At 44.7% G+C, this 18,104-nt stretch overlaps 1 protein-coding gene across 3 annotated transcripts in view; it reads right to left on the reverse strand.

Annotated features, from left to right (window-relative positions):
- Positions 1 to 18,104, reverse strand: part of Fam53a (family with sequence similarity 53 member A) — a 34,787-nt gene that overhangs the window by 13,655 nt on the left and 3,028 nt on the right. For 2 of the 3 annotated variants that reach the window (XM_028870749.2, XM_028870750.2), the window contains exons 2-3: positions 7,041 to 7,169; positions 2,716 to 2,950 (exon numbers count right to left, since the gene is read on the reverse strand). In XM_028870749.2, the coding sequence (XP_028726582.1) occupies positions 2,716 to 2,793 (78 nt within the window). In that variant the 5' untranslated portion in view covers positions 2,794 to 2,950; positions 7,041 to 7,169. The remainder of the gene's footprint in view (positions 1 to 2,715; positions 2,951 to 7,040; positions 7,170 to 18,104) is intronic. The other variant, XM_028870753.2, reaches the window with a different exon arrangement.

The raw sequence follows: 18,104 nt of genomic DNA on the forward strand, positions 1-18,104 counted from the left end.
GCCATGACTAAAAATGACTTAGGGAGAAAAGGGTTTATTTGGCTTACATATCCCTAGTCACAGCCCACTGAGAGAAGCCAAAGCAAGAATTCAATCAAGGTATGAACCAGAGGCAGAAACTAAAGCAGAAGCTATGGAGGAATGCCGCTTACTGGCTTGCTCTGCACAGCTTGTTCAGCCTGCTTTCTTAGACTATCCAGGACCAACGACCCAGGGGTGGTACTATATCCCTACTGAGTGTGCCCTTACCATCAATCATTAGTCAAGAAAATGCCTATACTCTTGTGTTCTCAACTAAGATGACCTCTTCCAAGATGTCTAGGCTTGCGTCAAGTTGACAAAAACCAACCAGCCTAGTATATGATCTTCACTGCTACCCTCAGCCAGGAAAGCACTTCCTGCCCAAGTCATTGCCCACTTCCTCCAGTTACACTGGCTCCTGATCTCCCTGCCTCTCCAGAGGCAGGTAAACACTTTCCCAGCTCTGTATTAAAAGCCTCAGTGCACAACTGAAATGCACATATGAAATTCAGGTACCAATGTCTCCTACTGTTTGAAAATACTCCAAGCCCAAATACATGTGACAGCTGGGCCCAACTACCTGTCAACTGCTCCTTCCTTGTTGCCCCCAAATCCCTCATTTTCCCTGCTAACAAAAAATTTCCAAATCTTTTTTTAAAAAGTGGGGGGTGGGTGTAGGGGGGTGTCTGGGAGAGATAGCTTAGAGATTAAGAGCACTGGCTGCTCTTCCAGAGGTCCTGAGTTTGATGAATTCCCAGCAACCACATGGCAGTCCACATAATGAATAAATCTTTATTAATAAAAATTAAAAATAAAACCTTTTGCCAACTTCAGTGTATACCCCAATCACACCCCAGATCCTCACTGTTGCTCTGGCAGCGATACCTGAGGCCACCGCCTTCACCAACCCTCCACCTATGGTCACAAACCATCTGTGCCTCTCCTCCCTTAAGGTAGCAATGAGTCTGATACAATCACTCATTTTTCCAGGTCTTTCTGTAACAGCTGGACTATTCACTATCCTCCAAGCATGAAAAGGCAAAGTAAGAAAAGCTGGGTGTGCCTCGGGTTCAGGGTATCTAAGTTGGGAAAAAGGAGCCCATATGACCAAATAAAGTGAACCTAGATAGCAGAGATGGGAGGAGCCAGCCCTGCTGAATCAGAGGAGGACTGGAAGACACTGGCTTCAGAGGAGGACCATGGGTGCAGGATCAAGCACACAATGTGAGCCCATAATGACAGAGTCCATGGTGGCAGACATCAGCTTCTGTCCCCAACAGAGCCCCAAGACTAGGCCATGTCCTTGCATTCTCCTCTAGCTCTACTGCCCTTGAGCTTCAAAAGCTGCATCATTCTGGTGGCCCAAATGCCAGAACTGTGGCCACCGCAAGTTGTCCCCACCCAGCACATCAGGGCTCAGTCAGGCAGCCCAAACTACCCAGACTAGCACCACAGTCATGACAATGGAGGCACTGAGTGTTTAATGACTTTCAGTTTTATTAAAAATGTAATTATTTCAAATTTTACTTTTAAAATTGATATTCAGTTTTGTTATTAGAAAACTCCCGATGGGTGGTGGTGGTGGTGGCGGCGGCACACGCCTTTAACCTAGCACTCGGGAGGCAGAGGCAGGTGGATCTCTGTGAGTTTGAGACCAGCCTGGTCTACAGAGCTAGTTCTAGGAAAGCCACGGCTACACAAAGAAACTTTGTCTTGAAAAACCAAAAAAAGAAAGAAAAGAAAAATTGTTACTTATGTTTAGGATGCCTTGACTAGATGAATCTACTTTTCCAAGTGTAAATTTTATGAAAAGTTCACTGGGAAGAATAAATGTCCTTTAGGCATCCAAGTTTAGAAAGACTTCTGCCTACAGTCTAGGCATAAACATTACCCAACTTGGACATCATCATCATATAAGACCTTAAGAAAAGAGTGCAAGTTCCAGGACAGACTCCAAAGCAACACAGAGAAACCCTGTCTTGAAAAAACCAAAAGAAAAGAAAAGAGTTATTTGCATACTTTCTTTGCTTTGTGTTTCTGGAATCCCTAGCTGTATTCAGAGTTTATCTGTGTTAGCTTCAAGTTTCATGGCACTAAAAACCAAAGACAAAACATTAAAGTGCATCTGGGGTCATGTGATAAGTAATAAGTTACAAACATAAAATATTAAAAATAAATATCCACCAGATGTGATGGTACACGCCTATAATCCCAGCACTCAGGAGACAGAGGCAGGTGGATCTCTGTGAGTTCAAGGCCAGCCTGGTCTACAGAGTGAGTTCCAGGTCAGCCATGAGTACACAGTGAAACCCTGTCTCAGGAAAAAAAAAAAACCTAACAAATTAATTATGAATTAATAAATAAATAAATGGCTTCATGGTTTTAAAAAAAGGCCCAACCACCAAGCTAAAGCAGGTGAATGAATCTGTGTTGATAAATCTGAAACATCCCTGGAAAGGGGCAGCAGGACCACGGGATCACTTACCCTGGCAGATCTGGTAAGCAGGCCACAGAATTCTGTGTAGGTCAGCTTTGCATTAGGAGTTGATTTGGTTTGTGGTGATGATTATGACAGACACTGGCTTCTGTCCAATGCCCCCACTCAGCTCTGCCTCCACCCTACAGTGTGCTGTCTCCATGTCTATGTCTCCGCACAGCGGGCTGTGCCCACCTCTGACCCCCAAGCTGACTCACCGGGCCAGCCTCCCGGGCCCTTCGGGTAAGGTCATCCAAACTCTGGTTCTGCAGCTTCTCTGTGATAAGAGTGACCATGGTCGGGGCTCTTCCTTGGTCCACATCTATGGGCACTGGATTTCCAGAACACTGGATATCAGCAGTCTCAAGCCATCAGACCTGAGCTAAAACACAGGGTTATAGCTCTGACTTAATGATGCTGATCCATTTCCATGAATTCTTCAAGGCTGTGTCTCTGCAAAGAGAAATTGCCACATGACTATATGCAGAATGCTTCAGTCCATATTTCTGTTACATACAACATCCTGTATACACAAAATGTTCCTAACATCCCTCTGACAAATACCTTCCCGATTCCAAGACAACCAAGCACGTTCCTTCCTAGAACCTCCAATAACATCTTCTAACCTATGGTAACCTTCTGGTAACATCTAGTGGTTCTCAATCTGTGGGTCACAACCCCTTGGGGGTGGCAGGGGGGAGTGTTGAACAACCATTTCACAGGGTTGCCTAAGACCATCAGAAAGCACAGATATTTATATTACAATTTATAACAGTAACAAAATTACAGCTATGAAATAGCAATGAAAATAACTTTATGGTTGGGGGTCATCACAACACGAGAAACTGTATTTAAGGGTCACAGCATTAGGAAGGTTGAGAACCACTGGTCTAGATGAAGGCCAGAGGGTGAGGTCCTTATTAGGACCAGCCTCCAGGGCTGGAGAGATGGCTCAGAGGTTAAGAGCACAGGCTGCTCTTCCAGAGGTCCTAAGTTTAATTCTTAGCAACCACATGGTGGCTCACAACCATCTACAATGAGATCGGACGCCCTCTTCTGCCCTGCAGGCATACATGCAGGCAGAATATTGTATACATTATAAATAAACTGTACAAAAAAGAGGACTCCCCAAAATACATTTTAAAAAGTATGAGCATAATATAAAAATATAGAGTTCTTAAAAAAAAAAAAAAAAAAAAAAAAAAAAAAACAGCCTCCAAGGCCTCTCCCGAAGCAGCAAGAAAGCCCATGGCAGGCTCTGTCCCCAAAGGGCGATGAATGCACAAAAAGAGACAACAGCAGCCACATCCACTGAGAACACCAGCAGTAAGCTATGGGGCCCATACCACAGAAGCCTGCCAGCACTTACAGTTGACCACACCGCACCCACAACTCCAGTCCCTGAAGCTGGGGTTCTCTTTATAAAAGATGAACAGGTAGGGTGCCAGGCACAGAGCTCTAGACCAGGCCCAACCTGCGGCAAGGGACCAGAACAACTCTGGTAATGATGAAAAAGGGGAGTCGTGGGCTCTTAGCTTTCCATCCCATAATAAGCAACTAAGAACACACAAGAGGCCTGCACCCTTTGCAGCTGTCACCCCACTGCCCACATACAGCTCTGATTCTCAGAGTCTCACACCTGAATATGAGCAGGTGTGTCAGTCAAGGGCTACCAGCTCAGAAAGCAAAAGGAGCCAAAACAGAGGGTGGAGAAACATGGCAAACTGGGATAATCAACAAGTAGGGCTGGGTGCAGTTCAGCGGCAAACACTTTCTTAGAGTGCAAAAAGACCTGGATTCTATCACTGTTGTACGATATTATTTTAAGATGTGTTACATTTGTTGATGCTGTAAAACATTTGTTTTAATGATGCAAAGATGTGTTGCATTCTTTTTTTTTCTTGGTTTTTCGAGACAGGGTTTCTCTGAGTAGTTTTTGGTGCCTGTTCTGGATTTCGCTCTGTAGACCAGACTTCCGAGTGCTGGGATTAAAGGCATGCACCACTACCATCCAGCTTGTATTGCGTTCTTTTATGTTGCATTTGTTTACCTCTGTGAAGCTGTGTTACTTTGCCTGTCTAAAATACCTGATTGGTCTAATAAAGAGCTGAATGGTCAATAGCAAGGCAGGAGAAAGGATAGGTGGGGCTGGCAAGCAGAGAGAATAAATAGGAGGAAAAATCTGGGAGGAAGATGGAGGGACAAGAAAAGGAAGAGAGGAGGACTCCAGGGGCCAGCCACCCAGCTACACAACACAACAATGGAGAGAGAGAGAGAGAGAGAGAGAGAGAGAGAGAGAGAGAGAGAGAGAGAGAGAGAAATAGAGAAAGGTAAAAGCCCAGAGTCAGAAGGTACAGGGGATAATTTAAGAAAAGCTGGCTAGAAATAAGCCTCTATGTGTATTTATTTGGGAGCTGGCTGGCAGGCCCCTCAAAAGAGTCAAAGAAAAAAAAGTTAAAAAACAAAACAAACAACAACAACAAAAAAAAAAAAAAAAAAAAAAAACACTGCAAAAAAAAGAGAAAAAGAAGGATGACGGTGAAGACCTGGTAGTCAGCCTTGCCCTCAGGGCCCTTGACAAGGCACAGTCCAGCAAGAGATCACAATAAGCACATTACTCAAAAGGGGAATGAAGGAAAAAAGAGAGAAGAGCTCCTAGAAGTTGAGTTAGGCCAGCACCACCTCAGGGCCTCTACAGTACGTATCCACAACCAACAAAGCACCCGAGGGCACAGGCCACCTCCTTCCACCCCATAAGGGACTCCAAAGGAAAGCAACCCTTGGGAGTGTTTGCCCCAAGAGCAGAGGGTATGAGCCACAAGGTCCACATCTGCTGGAAGTACCATCACAGCCAGGTAGGGCTCAGGCTGGCAAATAAGATGCACCCAAGCCTAGGACTCTGTCAACAGAAGAAGGGAACAGAATTAAAGAGAAAATCATATGAACACTACTAGAAAGATCTCAAACAAGATCAAACACCCACTTTTCATTCTTGAAAAAATATACACAAACTGTCAACAGAAGCAACTAACACTTCCTCTGTGATTTTGAAATATGAGGCTCAAAAGCCAGCATGGAACTGAACAGGGCAAGGTTAGCATGTAGCAAGCATTAGGAACAGGGCCACATCACCAACACCACACAGAGCACACACTGGCGAGCCTAGAGCCTGGCATGAGTTTCCATTAGCAGATGCAGGAAACAGGTTGCCCAGCCCATGCATATCTCTGAGCTCATTTCAATAAAGTGACATCAACACATGGATGCTGTTCTCAGCCAAGGATATACCACACTACTCACATACTATTCCTGTTTAGTTTGTCTGACCTGAAATCTCATGGCCGGGCGTGGTGGTGGTGGTGGTGGTGGTGGTGGTGGTGGTGGTGGTGGTGGTGGTGGTGGTAGACGCCTTTAATCCCAACAGTCAGGAGGCAGAGACAGTAAGATCTCTGTGAGCTCAAGGCCAACCTGGTCTACAGAGTGAGTTCCAGGACAGACTCCAAAAGCTACAGAGAAATCCTATCTCAAGAAACAAAAAAAAAAAGAAAAGAAAAAGAAAAAGAAAGACAGGAAGGAAGGAAGGGAGGGAGGGAGGGAGGAAAAAGAAAGCCCATCCACATAACTTGGTACACTCAGCCCCAGCAGAGTGACAACCATCTCCAACTTACACCAGAGAGGAACAACAGCCAGAGCAGGGCCAGCCTGTCTCATTTTCTTTCAAATGGAGGAGACTAAATTAGAATCAGTCCCATCATAGGAGCAGCACTGGTTCCCCATAAGCCTGGCAAGCCAGCAGGGACACAGAGCCATGAGCAGCCTAGCCTCATTGCTCATCTAAACCGAAAGCCCCTAAATCCCCAACCTCTGAGCCACACCCAAACAAGACAAAGGCTTTGCAGGGTCTTCCATCAAGGAGAGTGATGATGACAAATGGTCATTCCTGGCCCATGTGCTACCACAGGGGCTCTCACACACCTTGCTGTGACTTTTTATTTAATTTTTCGAGATTTAGCCTCCATGCCAGAAGAGGGCACCAACTATAGATGGTTGTGAGCCACCATGTGGTTGCTGGGAATAGAACTCAGGACCTCTGGAAGAGCATCCAGTGCTCTTAACCTCTGAGCTATCTTTCCAGCCCATTGTTATTACTTTTTAAGATTTATTTATTTTTATTTTATGTGTGTAGATGTTTTGCCTGCATGTATGTCTGTGCACCACATGCATGCAGTGTCCACTGAGGCCCGAAGAGAGTGTCAGATGCCCAGAACTGGAGTTACAGACAGTTGTTAGATGTCATGTGGGTGCTGGGAATTAAACCCAGATCCCCTGGAAGAGCAGTCAATGCTCTCAACTGCTGAGCCATCTCTCCAGCTCTCATACACCTTGTGGTAACCTCAACACAAAGCACACACATCAACCTAGAAAGGCCACAGAAGTACAATGCAACTTAAAAAAAAAAAAATTAACAAAATCACTAGGATTTTATATCTTAAAATAAGCCACATAGTCATAAGAGAAACAGCTGGTTCTAAAGCTGGAGCACCTGGAGTTTAAAAGGCAATGTATGACTCCAAGGAAGATGAAGGGCTCCTAATGGAACAGGCACAGGGCCACTGGAACAATCCAATCCACATGAGGTAGGAGTCCCAAATCCACATGAATGAGTCAATATCTGAGAAAAAAAAACAGTGAACAAAAGTGAAAGTCCTTCCTTAGAGCAGTGACAATGACCAGCAGGGACAAAACAACAGAAAATTTAAAATCCACCACTTTACAATATCCTGGCAAGGATCATCTCTGAATGTCAACCACAGCCACAGGTAAATAGATTATTTGAGTCTCCAAGTTTCTTCCCACAAGACAATTACAAAGGAAAATAATGAAAACTAGCCTGAACCACAGGATCAAAGTGACCATAGCCACGGACAGGGCATACAGACAACACAAGACTCTCGAAGGGACACTGAGGAAGTCACAGTCCACTGTGGGACTCCTCACAAAAACACAGAACATTAATCTTTTTTTCCGAGATAGCGTTTCTCTGCATACCCCTGGCTGTCCTGAAACTTGCTCTGTAGACTAGGCTGGCCTCGAACTCACAGAGATCTGCCTGCCTCTGCCTCCAGAGGGCCTGGATTAAAGGCATTCGCCATCACCACCCGACCAGAACCTCAATTTAATCAGAAGGAAATGTGAGGGGAATCCGGTGAGGCTATCAACAAACTAACTGACAGATGCTTTAGAAGTGTAAGTTGGGTAGAAAGATGCCTCAGTGGTTAAGACACTGGCTGCTCTTCCAGAGGACCTGGACTCAATTCCTAGAACTTAAATGGTAGCCCACAACCATCTGTAACTCCAGTCCCAGGGGATATGATGCTCTCTTTTGGTCTCTACAAGCAATGTATGCACATGGTGCACAGACATGCAGGCAAAACACCCTAAAATTTTTTAGATTTTTTTTTATGTATAGTGTTCTGCCTGCATGTATGCTTGCATGCCAGAAGAGGGCGCCAGATCTCATTATAGATGGTTGTGAGCCACCAGGTGGTTGCTAAGAATTGAACTCAGGACCTCTGGAAGAACAGCCAGTGCTCCCAACTTCTGAGCCATCTCTCCAGCACCCCACCCCACCGGGACCAAATTGTTTAAAAATAATTGCTAGGTCATGAAAGAGCAGAGCAAGGCCCCACCCAGGCCAAAGAAAATCAAATGCAATAATGATCCTCAAAGGGACAACATCCAAAGTCTGACTAGTTGCTGTTAGATAACAACACATTACTGGCTTTATTTTCCAAATTTTATCGATCTTCTGTGTGAGGAGAGGTGTGGATATTGGGAGGGTCTGCGTGCTGCTAAATAGGGGAGTGGTTAAATAAGTTTGAACTGTCACCCTGTCATAACCACAGCTGTTTAAAACATGGAACAAAAAGCCTGCTGGAAACTGTGCTGAAGGAGGCACTTATACAGCACCATTCACAAGGATAGGCAGTGCAAAAGCAGCTCACGGATGAGGGTGTGGCTCAGTGGTGACACCTGTCCCGGGGTAAGCAAGGCTCTGAGCTCCACCCCAGCACTGCAAAACAAATAAAGCAGTCCACAGGTGGGGGAGCAGGCTAGCCAGGTGCTAAAAGCCTTTCCTGCAAAGACCCAGTTTCCAGATCAAGTCACTCCACAGATCTCGGGGTTAGAGCTTGAATATAGCTTTGGGGGATGCAATTCAACCCATAATGCCAAGTGAATCTCCCCTTACAGGAACCTGGATGCACAAAATGAGACATAGCTCAAAAGGCCTACTTAGAGGGACAATCAGAGAAACCTCTCTGAAGGGTGACTCCGCTGCTAACCAAGACTAACAGCTGAGCAAGAGCAGAGGGGGACAATGGAAGACATAGGGAAGACAGCCTCATCAGAGAAACCTGGCTCAAATGACAGAACTGACCAGCCCTGCCCAGGAGAGGGACAGGTACTCTGATGGGAGCTGAGAAAGGATTGCAAGCTCAGGCACTCGGGGAAATATAGGCAATCCCACATCCAGCCCTCCTGAATGTCAACTCCCCACATGGAGTGAACATGCCACAAAGGACAGGCTATAGTCAGCTCACTACATCTCAAGTCACCAAAACTGTTTTGCAAGTAAGCCAGTAGCTTGGATGAACCTCTACCCAGCTCTGTTCCTCCCTACTCAGCCACACTTTCCAGGCCTGGCAACTGCGGACTCCTAAGGCAGACCCATGTGGCAGCCTTGGACCTGGGCTCAGCAGGTGATGCCAGTGCTCTAGGCTCCTCAGTCACCCTTGCAGAGCTCCAGGACACAGAGAAAAGTCCTCACCCTAGCCCAAGGTCTTCTTCCTCTCCATCCCACACTGCTGCCATGCCAGTATGTGGCACACCCTGAACAGGCACTACACAAAGGCAGTACAGGAGTGCCCACCAACTCAGCATCACCAACCCGGGGAAGGATCCTCAAAAAAGGCTTCAAAGGCTGGGCAGTGGTGGCACACGCCTTTAATCCCAGCGCTGGGGAGGCAGAGTCAGGTGGATCTCTGTGAGTTCGAGGCCAGCCTGGTCTACAGGGCGAGATCCAGGACAGGAACAAAACTATACAGGAACCAAAACTACCCTGTCTCGAAAAGCCAAAAAAAAAGTCACACATAGATGTCATACTGCTTCTTGAAAAGCCTGGAACAAAGCCTTGTTTGAGTGCCACAAAGTTGGTACAAGTTTTTTAAAAAAGCCTTTTTAAAACAAAATGAGGAAAGTACAAGACCTCTCTGACATAACTAATCAACATCTTGATAGTATTAAAATCCGTAACTAGTTGATTTGGACAGTAGGATGTTTAGTTTAAAAGCGAACAGGCGTAAAAGTCAATTCATGCAATCCATCACAATGACAGGCTAAAAAAGAAAAAAATCCTACTTTGGGATCAAAAGATGTCAAAAAGTAGCCGGGCGGCGGCGGCGGCGGCGGCGGCGGCGCGGCGGCGGCGGCGGCGGCGGCGGCGCACGCCTTTAATCCCAGCACTTGGGAGGCAGAGCCAGGCTGATCTCTGTGAGTTCGAGGCCAGCCTGAGCTACTAAGTGAGTTCCAGGAAAAGGCGCGAAGCTACACAGAGAAACCCTGTCTCGAAAAACCAAAAAAAAAAAAAAAAAAAAATGCCAAAAAGCATTTGATAAAATGCAACAAACAATCTATTTGTCTAGCATGCAGGAGGATCTGGGTTCCACCCTGCAGAACCAGGAGGAAAAAAAGGGAAAGGTTGTTACTATTTATATGTTCCCCTCCATATCTCGGACCTTTCAGTGTTATTATCATGAGGACTCTTCCCTAATGAATGAAAGAGCTTCTTCTACAGCTCAGCCTCTACCTTTCCAGTACAGGAGGAAACACCTCCTCTCTTGGACCTCATACATAAGGCCACGGCCTTTCTTTCCCTCCTAACAGGTGAGGACTGAACCTCCTTCTACAGCTTCCCTTCCTTCCCATCCTAGGAGAACATGACCTTCCCCTTCCCCTCCCTTCCACCACAAGAGGACACAGCCTTCCCTTCTACCCCCCGCCCCTTCTACCACATAAGGACATGGCCCCTCCTACATGAGGACATAGCCCTCCCTCCTTTCCACATGAGGACAGAGCCTTTTCCTTCCATCCTAATGTGAGGAAATGTCTTCCCTTTGTTGCACCAGATAGAGATACTACCTTTCTCCCTCCATCACACCATATTAAAGCCTTCTCTTTTCCTTCTATCACATGAGAATACAGCCTCCTTTCTCCACTGCACTATGTGAAAACAGGGCCTCCTCTCTCATCCATGTGCCAGGAATAAGGCACACCCTCCACAGGGGTGAAAAGTCCTGCAGTCAGGACCCTTCCAGACATGACTGAATCTCTTCACCTGGCTGCTCTTTTGCATCTTTGTGGGGTGTAAGTACAGTGTGTACCAACTACTATGAACAACTCTAGCAGATTAATCAAGTTTGAAGAGCAAGGTGTGAGAACCTCAGTTTATAGCTTGTCAATCAGAAGCTCAAACATAGACTTACAACAGTCTGAGGTAGGGGCAGTGTTGTATTTTTAAAACAATGGGAAAGACACACAGCATACAACAGGGCCCACTAGGAGGTTTACTGAGAGGAGGAGCAGAGAAGAGGGCAGGGACAGAGGAAGAGAAAAAGAAAGGAGACAGGAGGTGGGCAAGGCCCACCTTTTATAAGAAGGTGCTCTTAGTGGCTGCAGCTGAGGTTATATACCCTGTCAGGACCCTAAGGGCAGGCCAGGACATTTGCTAAGAGGCAGTCCTGGGGAAAGATCCCTCAACCTGTAGGGGCTAGTGTGGCCTCCATGTAGACAGTGGCAAAAATTAATTGAATTAGGGGGTAACCAACTGGTCTCTACTAAAGGACTTGTTTGCTGGTGGAGAGGTCACACACAACTTTCATGTCAATTGCTACAGTATGAGTATAGAAAAATTTTGTTTGTTTTTTTTAAAAGATTTATTTATTATGTATACAGTGTTCTGTCTGTCTGTATGCCAGAAGAGGACACCATATCTCATTACAGATGATTGTGAGCCACCATGGGGTTACTGGGAATAGAACTCAGGACCTCTGGAAGAACAATCACTGCTCTTAACTTCTGAGCCATCTCTCCAGCCCCCAAATATAGAAAAATTTTTAAAAAGATTTTTTTTTTTTTTCGGTTTTTCGAGACAGGGTTTCTCTGTGAAGCTTTGCGCCTTTCCTGGAACTCACTTGGTAGCCCAGGCTGGCCTCGAACTCACAGAGATCCGCCTGGCTCTGCCTCCCGAGTGCTGGGATTAAAGGCGTGCGCCACCACAGCCCGGCTTTAAAAAGATTTTTTAAAAACACTAGTGTCAGGCTGGAGAGATGGCTCAGAGGTTAAGAGTAACCACTGACTGCTCTTCTAGAGGTCCTGAGTTCAATTCCCAGCAACCACATGGTAGCTCATAACCATCTGTAATGAGATCTAGTGCCCTCTTCTGGCCTGCAGTCATACATGCAGACAGAACACTGTATACATCATAAATAAACAAATCTTAAAAAAAAAAAAAACTAGTCTCAAATATTTTTAGAACAGCAAAATAGGCTCTGAGAAAAAAATTCCTCAACTTGATAAATATCTACAAAAAAACAACAGCTGGCCAACAACAGCTGGCCATGCAGTGGTGGTGCACTCCTTTAATCCCAGGACTTGGGAGGCAAAGACAGGCAGATCTCTGTGAGTTTGAGGCCAGCCTGGTCTAGAGAGAGTTTCAGGACAGCCAGGGCTACACACAGAGAAATTCTGTCTTGAAGGGAAAAACAAAACAAAACAAAAAAAAAAAACAGCTGCCAGGACTCAAGTGATGGCTCAGTGGTTAAGAACACACATTGCTCTTGCAGAGGACCTGGGTTCAGTTCCCTGTACCCACATCAGACAGCTCATAACTTGTAATTTCAGTTCCAGGGGATCCAACATCCTCTTCTGGCCTCTGAGAGCACCTGTATGCACATGGTGCACATATAGACAAGTAGGAAAACACACACACACAAATAAATTAATTAATGTTTAAAAATAATTTTTAAAAACCAGACATGGTAGTGCATGCCTTTAAAACCAGCACTTGGGAGGCTGTGACAGGTGGATCTCTGAGTTCTAGGCCATTCTGGACTACAGAGTGAGTTCTAGGCTAGCCAGGAATACAGTGAGACCCTGATACAAATGAGACTGCCTAACAAAAAACCAATCAACCAACAACAAAACTAAAGCTAACATTTCTAATTGACAGCAAAAGAAATTCAAAGCACTAACTAAAGCAAAAATGTCCCCTCACCATCGTTTTTTTAATATCACACTACAACTCCTAGCTAATTCTTATAAGAAATAAAGGGAAATAAAGACAGGCAGTGGTGGTGTACACCTTTAATCCCAACACTCAGAAGGCAGGTATGGTGATATTTTATTTGTATTCAAATGTTATTTGTATGTTAATAAATAAAGTTGCCCCGGGGTCAGAGCTATTAGCAAGCCATAGGAAAGCAGGGCAGTGGTGGTGTACATTTGTAATCCCAGAGCTAGGTAAGTCTCTGTGTGTTCAGGGATACAGCCAGTATTGGATACTCATGCCTTTAATCTCAATACCAATCATAGAAAACCTGGAGGTCTATACAGACAGGCCGTGAGGCAGTCATGTGGTTGGGTTTACAACCAATGAGAAGGCAGAACAGAAACACTATAAAAAGACAGACACACAGAAAGTGGTTCTGGTTCGGAGAGGTAAGACCACCGCAGGAGGAAGGGTAAGGTTTTAGCTCTTAGCTCTGACCTCTTGGCTTTCTTCTTTGCATTGGTTTTGTGTTTCTTATTTAATAAGACGGTTGGTTACATCTACAGGCAGAGGCACGTGAATCTCTGTGAGTTCTAAGCCAGCCAGGTCTACAGAGTGAGTTCCAGGACAGCCAGGGCTATAGAGAGAGAAAGCCTGTCTTGAAAAGCCCCCACACACACGAGAGAGAGAGAGAGAGAGAGAGAGAGAGAGAGAGAGAGAGAGAGAGAGAGAGAGAGAGAGAGAGAGAGAGAAGAAGAAGAAGAAGAAGGAGAAGGAGAAGGAGAAGGAGAAGGAGAAGGAGAAGGAGAAGGAGGAGAAGGAGAAGGAGAAGGAGAAGGAGAAGGAGAAGGAGAAGGAGAAGGAGAAGGAGAAGAAAGAAAGGGGAAAAAAGGAAAATTTAAAAAGGCTGACAGCTTGAGAAATAAAACTACACAATCATCTATGTAGAAAATCTGAAAGAATTAACAAAATAACTCTGGAAAGATAAGCCATTATAGTTAAGACTGAGACTGTAGGAATTAACACAGAAAAAGCAATCTCAGCCGAGCATGGTAGTCCACATCTTTAATCTCAGCAGAGGCAAGCAGATCACTGAGTTCAAGGCTAGTCTGGTCTACAAAACAAGTTCCAGGACCATCTGGGCTACACAGTGAGACCCAGTATCAAGAAGAAAAAAAAAAAATTCCTTTTACAATATACTAGCAATGAACAAGTGGAAACAAATTAAAAACCCAATGTTATTTATGTAAGCATCCCACAAAATTACTGACATATAAATCTAACAAGCTATGTTCTACAACTATGAATAAAACTATGAAGCTTTAATGAAACAAATCAGAGAAGCACTAAACAAATGAAGTAGCTCATGTCCATGTAAAATGCTAACTTGTCCTAATTTGATCTACACAGGCAATGCAATCCTAATTTTACTAATCCATATGAATATCATAGGGTCAGGATGGGGACTGGAGAGATGGCTCAGCAGGTAAGAGCATTGGCTGTTCTGCTGGAGGACCCAGGTTCCATTTCCAGCACCTATATGGCAGCTCACCATCATCTAGTCCCAGGAGATCTGACACCCTCCTCTTGCTTCCTTGGGCACTGCATACATTTTGTTCACAGACACACATATAGGCAAAACACTCAAACAGATAAAAGAGTATTTATTTAAAAAGAGAATACCGCCGGGCGGTGGTGGCGCACGCCTTTAATCCCAGCACTCGGGAGGCAGAGCCAGGTGGATCTCTGTGAGTTCGAGGCCAGCCTGGGCTACTAAGTGAGTTCCAGGAGAGGCACAAAGCTACACAGAGAAACCCTGTCTCGAAAAACCAAAGAGAATACCATAATAGGTCAGGTGGCTTGTAAAAAAAATCTTTTTTTTGGGGGGGGGGAGGAGGGGGGGTTGAGACAGGGTTTCTGTGTAGCTTTGGAGCCTGTTCTGAAACTTGCTCTGTAGACCATGCTGTCCTCGAACTCACAGAGATCAACCTGTCTCTGCCTCCCGAGTGCTGGAATTAAAGGCATGTGCCTGGTGTAAACAAAATCTTATTTCTTATATTCTAAAGACTAGGAAATTTCTTACATTCTAAGACTAGACATGTCAATAACAGATGTGGTGCCTGGCCAGGGCCTCCTTTCTAGTGCACAGAGGTCCATTTTTTCTGTTTCTTCAAATGGTAGAAATTTGCTAGAATTTGTTTTCTAAGGAGATAATCTCAATTCAGAAGGCAGCCCCCTCGAGACCTAAGCATCTCCAAAAGCCTCACCTTCAAATCCTATCACACTATGGATTGGATTGCAACATACAAACTAAGGGCATAAACATCTGTTTATAACCCTAATCAAAACACCCAGCCAGTGGTAGGGCTGGAGATCATCAGTTAAGAATACTTGTTGCTACTGCAGAGGACCTGGGTTTAATTCCCAGCACCCACATGGTAGTTCACAACTATCCATTACTTCATTACAGGGGATACAATGCCCTCTCTGACCTCCACGGGCACCAAGCACATACATATTACATATATATACATGCAGGCAAAACACTCACACATAAAATTAAAAAAATTAAAAATCAAGAGGACTGGACAGATGGCTCAGTGGTTAAGTGTGCTTGCTACCATTCCAGAAGACCAAAGTTCCATTCCCTAGCATTCATCTGGACACTCACAATTGCTGGTAACTCCAGTTCCAGGAAATCTGATTCTCTTTTCTGGCCAGTTTGGGCACTGGTACATACATGGCATATACTCACATAGACACATACATACATATAAATAAATCCCCAATGAAGCTGAGGCTGGATTTGAACTTCTGCAACTTCTGTTTCCACCTTCCAAGAATACTGGGATTACAAGCATACCACTATGCTCAAATCTGATTCTAAAGTTTATGCAGAGATGCAAAACACTTGGACAATATATACAGAAACAGAAGAATAAAATTAGTGAACTAATACTACCTGACTTGGGGATTTATTACAGAACTACTGCAATCAAGCTAGTGCACTATGAGCAAAAGAACAGACAAACAGAACAAAGCCTAGAAACAGAAGTTCATCAATACATCAAATGATCTTCGGCAAAGCAGCCTGATCAACAGAGATGGGACAACTGGATATTTACATGTTAAATAAATAAATAATCTAGAGCTAGCATGGTAGCACACACCTTTAATCCAAGCACTTAGGAGGCAGAGACAGGTGGATCTGAGGCCAGCCTAGTCTACAGAGCAAATTTCCTGACAGTTCTCTGCTACACAGAGAAACCCTGTCTGGGGTTGGGGGTGGGGGAATAATCTAGACACAGACCTGATAACCTTCACAAAAAGTAACTCAAAGGATCATAGGCCTAATTGTGGAGTTTAACACTCTAAAACACAGTGCTGGAGCAATGGCTCAGAGGTTAAGAGCACTGGCTGCTCTTCCAAAGGATCTGGGTTTAATCCCCAACACCCACATGGCAGCAACTGTCTATCACTGCAATTTCAGGGGAGCCAATGCCTTCTTTGGCCTCCAAGGGCACTGCATTCACGTGATGCACAGACATAAATACAGGAAGCAAAACACCCATGCACACAAAATAATGTTGCTGGAGAGCTTCTCTCCAGGTTCCACCAAGCCCCGCAGTCCCACAATCCACGTATAAAATAATCACTCAGACGCTTATATCACTTACAAACTGTATGGCCGTGGCAGGCTTCTTGCTAACTGTTTTTTATCTTAAATTAACCCATTTCTATAAATCTATACCTTGCCACGTGGCTGGTGGCTTACCGGCGTCTTACATGCTGCTTGTCCTGGCGATGGCTGCAGTGTCTCTCCCTCTCTCTTCCTGTTTCCCCAATTCTCCTCTCCCCTTGTCCCGCCTATACTTCCTGTCTGGTCACTGGCCATCAGTGTTTTATTTATATAGAGCAATATCCACAGCAAAATAATTTTTAAAAATCATAAAGACTATAAAACTCCTAGACCAGTGGTTTTCAACTTTCCTAATGCTGCAATCCTTTAATACAGTTCCTCATGTTGTGATGACCCCAAACACAAAATTATTTTCATTGCTACTTCTTAACTATATTTTTGCTATTGTTATGAATCATAATGTAAATATCTGATATGCAGGATAACTGATGTAACCCCTGTGAAAGGGTCATTCGACCCCCAAAGCAGTCTCAACCCACAGGTTGAGAACCATGTCTTAGATGATAATATTCATGTCCTTAATTTTAGTATTGACTTTAAATGGGTACAATCAACCAGGCATGGTTGTACATGACTTTAATCCCAGCACTGGGGAATCAGAGGTAGACAGATTGCTGGGAGTTCAAGGCCAGTATGATCTACATAGTGAGTTCCAGGCCAGCCAGAGCTATATGATGAGACCCTATCTGAAAAGTAAATAGATAGATAGATAGATAGATAGATAGATAGATAGATAGATAGATAGACAGACATATAAATAAATAAATTGCCAAGATGTCCTTCATTATGTGACACTGGGGACTGAACAAATGGCTCAGCAGTTAAGAACATGTGTTAGGGTTAGAGTTTCTACTGCTATGACAAAACACCATGACCAAAAGCAACTTGGAGGGCTGGAGAGATGGCTCAGTAGTTAAGAGAACTGGCTGTTCTTACAGAGGTCCTGAGTTCAATTCCCAGCAACCACATGGTGGCTCCCAACCATCTGTAATGAGATCTGGTGCCCTCTTCTGGCGTGCAGGCAGAACACTGTATACAAGATAAATCTTTTTTTTAAAAAAAAGCTACTTGGAGAAGAAAGGGTTTATTTCAGCTTACAGTTCTACATCACAGTCCATCAACAAAGGAAGTTAGGGTTAGAACTGTAGCAGAAGCCATGGAAGAATGAGGCTTACTGACTTGCTCTTCATGGCTTGCTAAGTCCGATTTCTTATAGCACCCAGGACCACCAGCCCAGGGGTGGCACTGCTCACGTTAATCATTAACCAAGAAAATGCCCAACAGGACTGTCCATAGGACAATCTAGTGGGGGCATTTTCTCAAGTGAGGTTCTCTCTTTCCATATGTCGAGCTGACACAAAACTAGCCAGCATGCAGTGTATACCTTCTTGCAGAGACCCTAAGCTCAGTTCCTAGTACCCACATTGGGTGGCTCACAACTACCTCTCATTCCAGCTCCAGGTGATCCAACACCCTCTTCTGGACTCCTCCGGCACCTGTACTTACAACACTTGTACATAATCACACATGCAATACACATAATTAAAAATAAACCTTTAAAAAGTGAGGTATCAGGCCAG

The sequence above is a fragment of the Peromyscus leucopus genome, chromosome 7 (assembly GCF_004664715.2).
Source record: "Peromyscus leucopus breed LL Stock chromosome 7, UCI_PerLeu_2.1, whole genome shotgun sequence".
Classification (NCBI taxonomy): Eukaryota; Metazoa; Chordata; class Mammalia; order Rodentia; family Cricetidae; genus Peromyscus; species Peromyscus leucopus.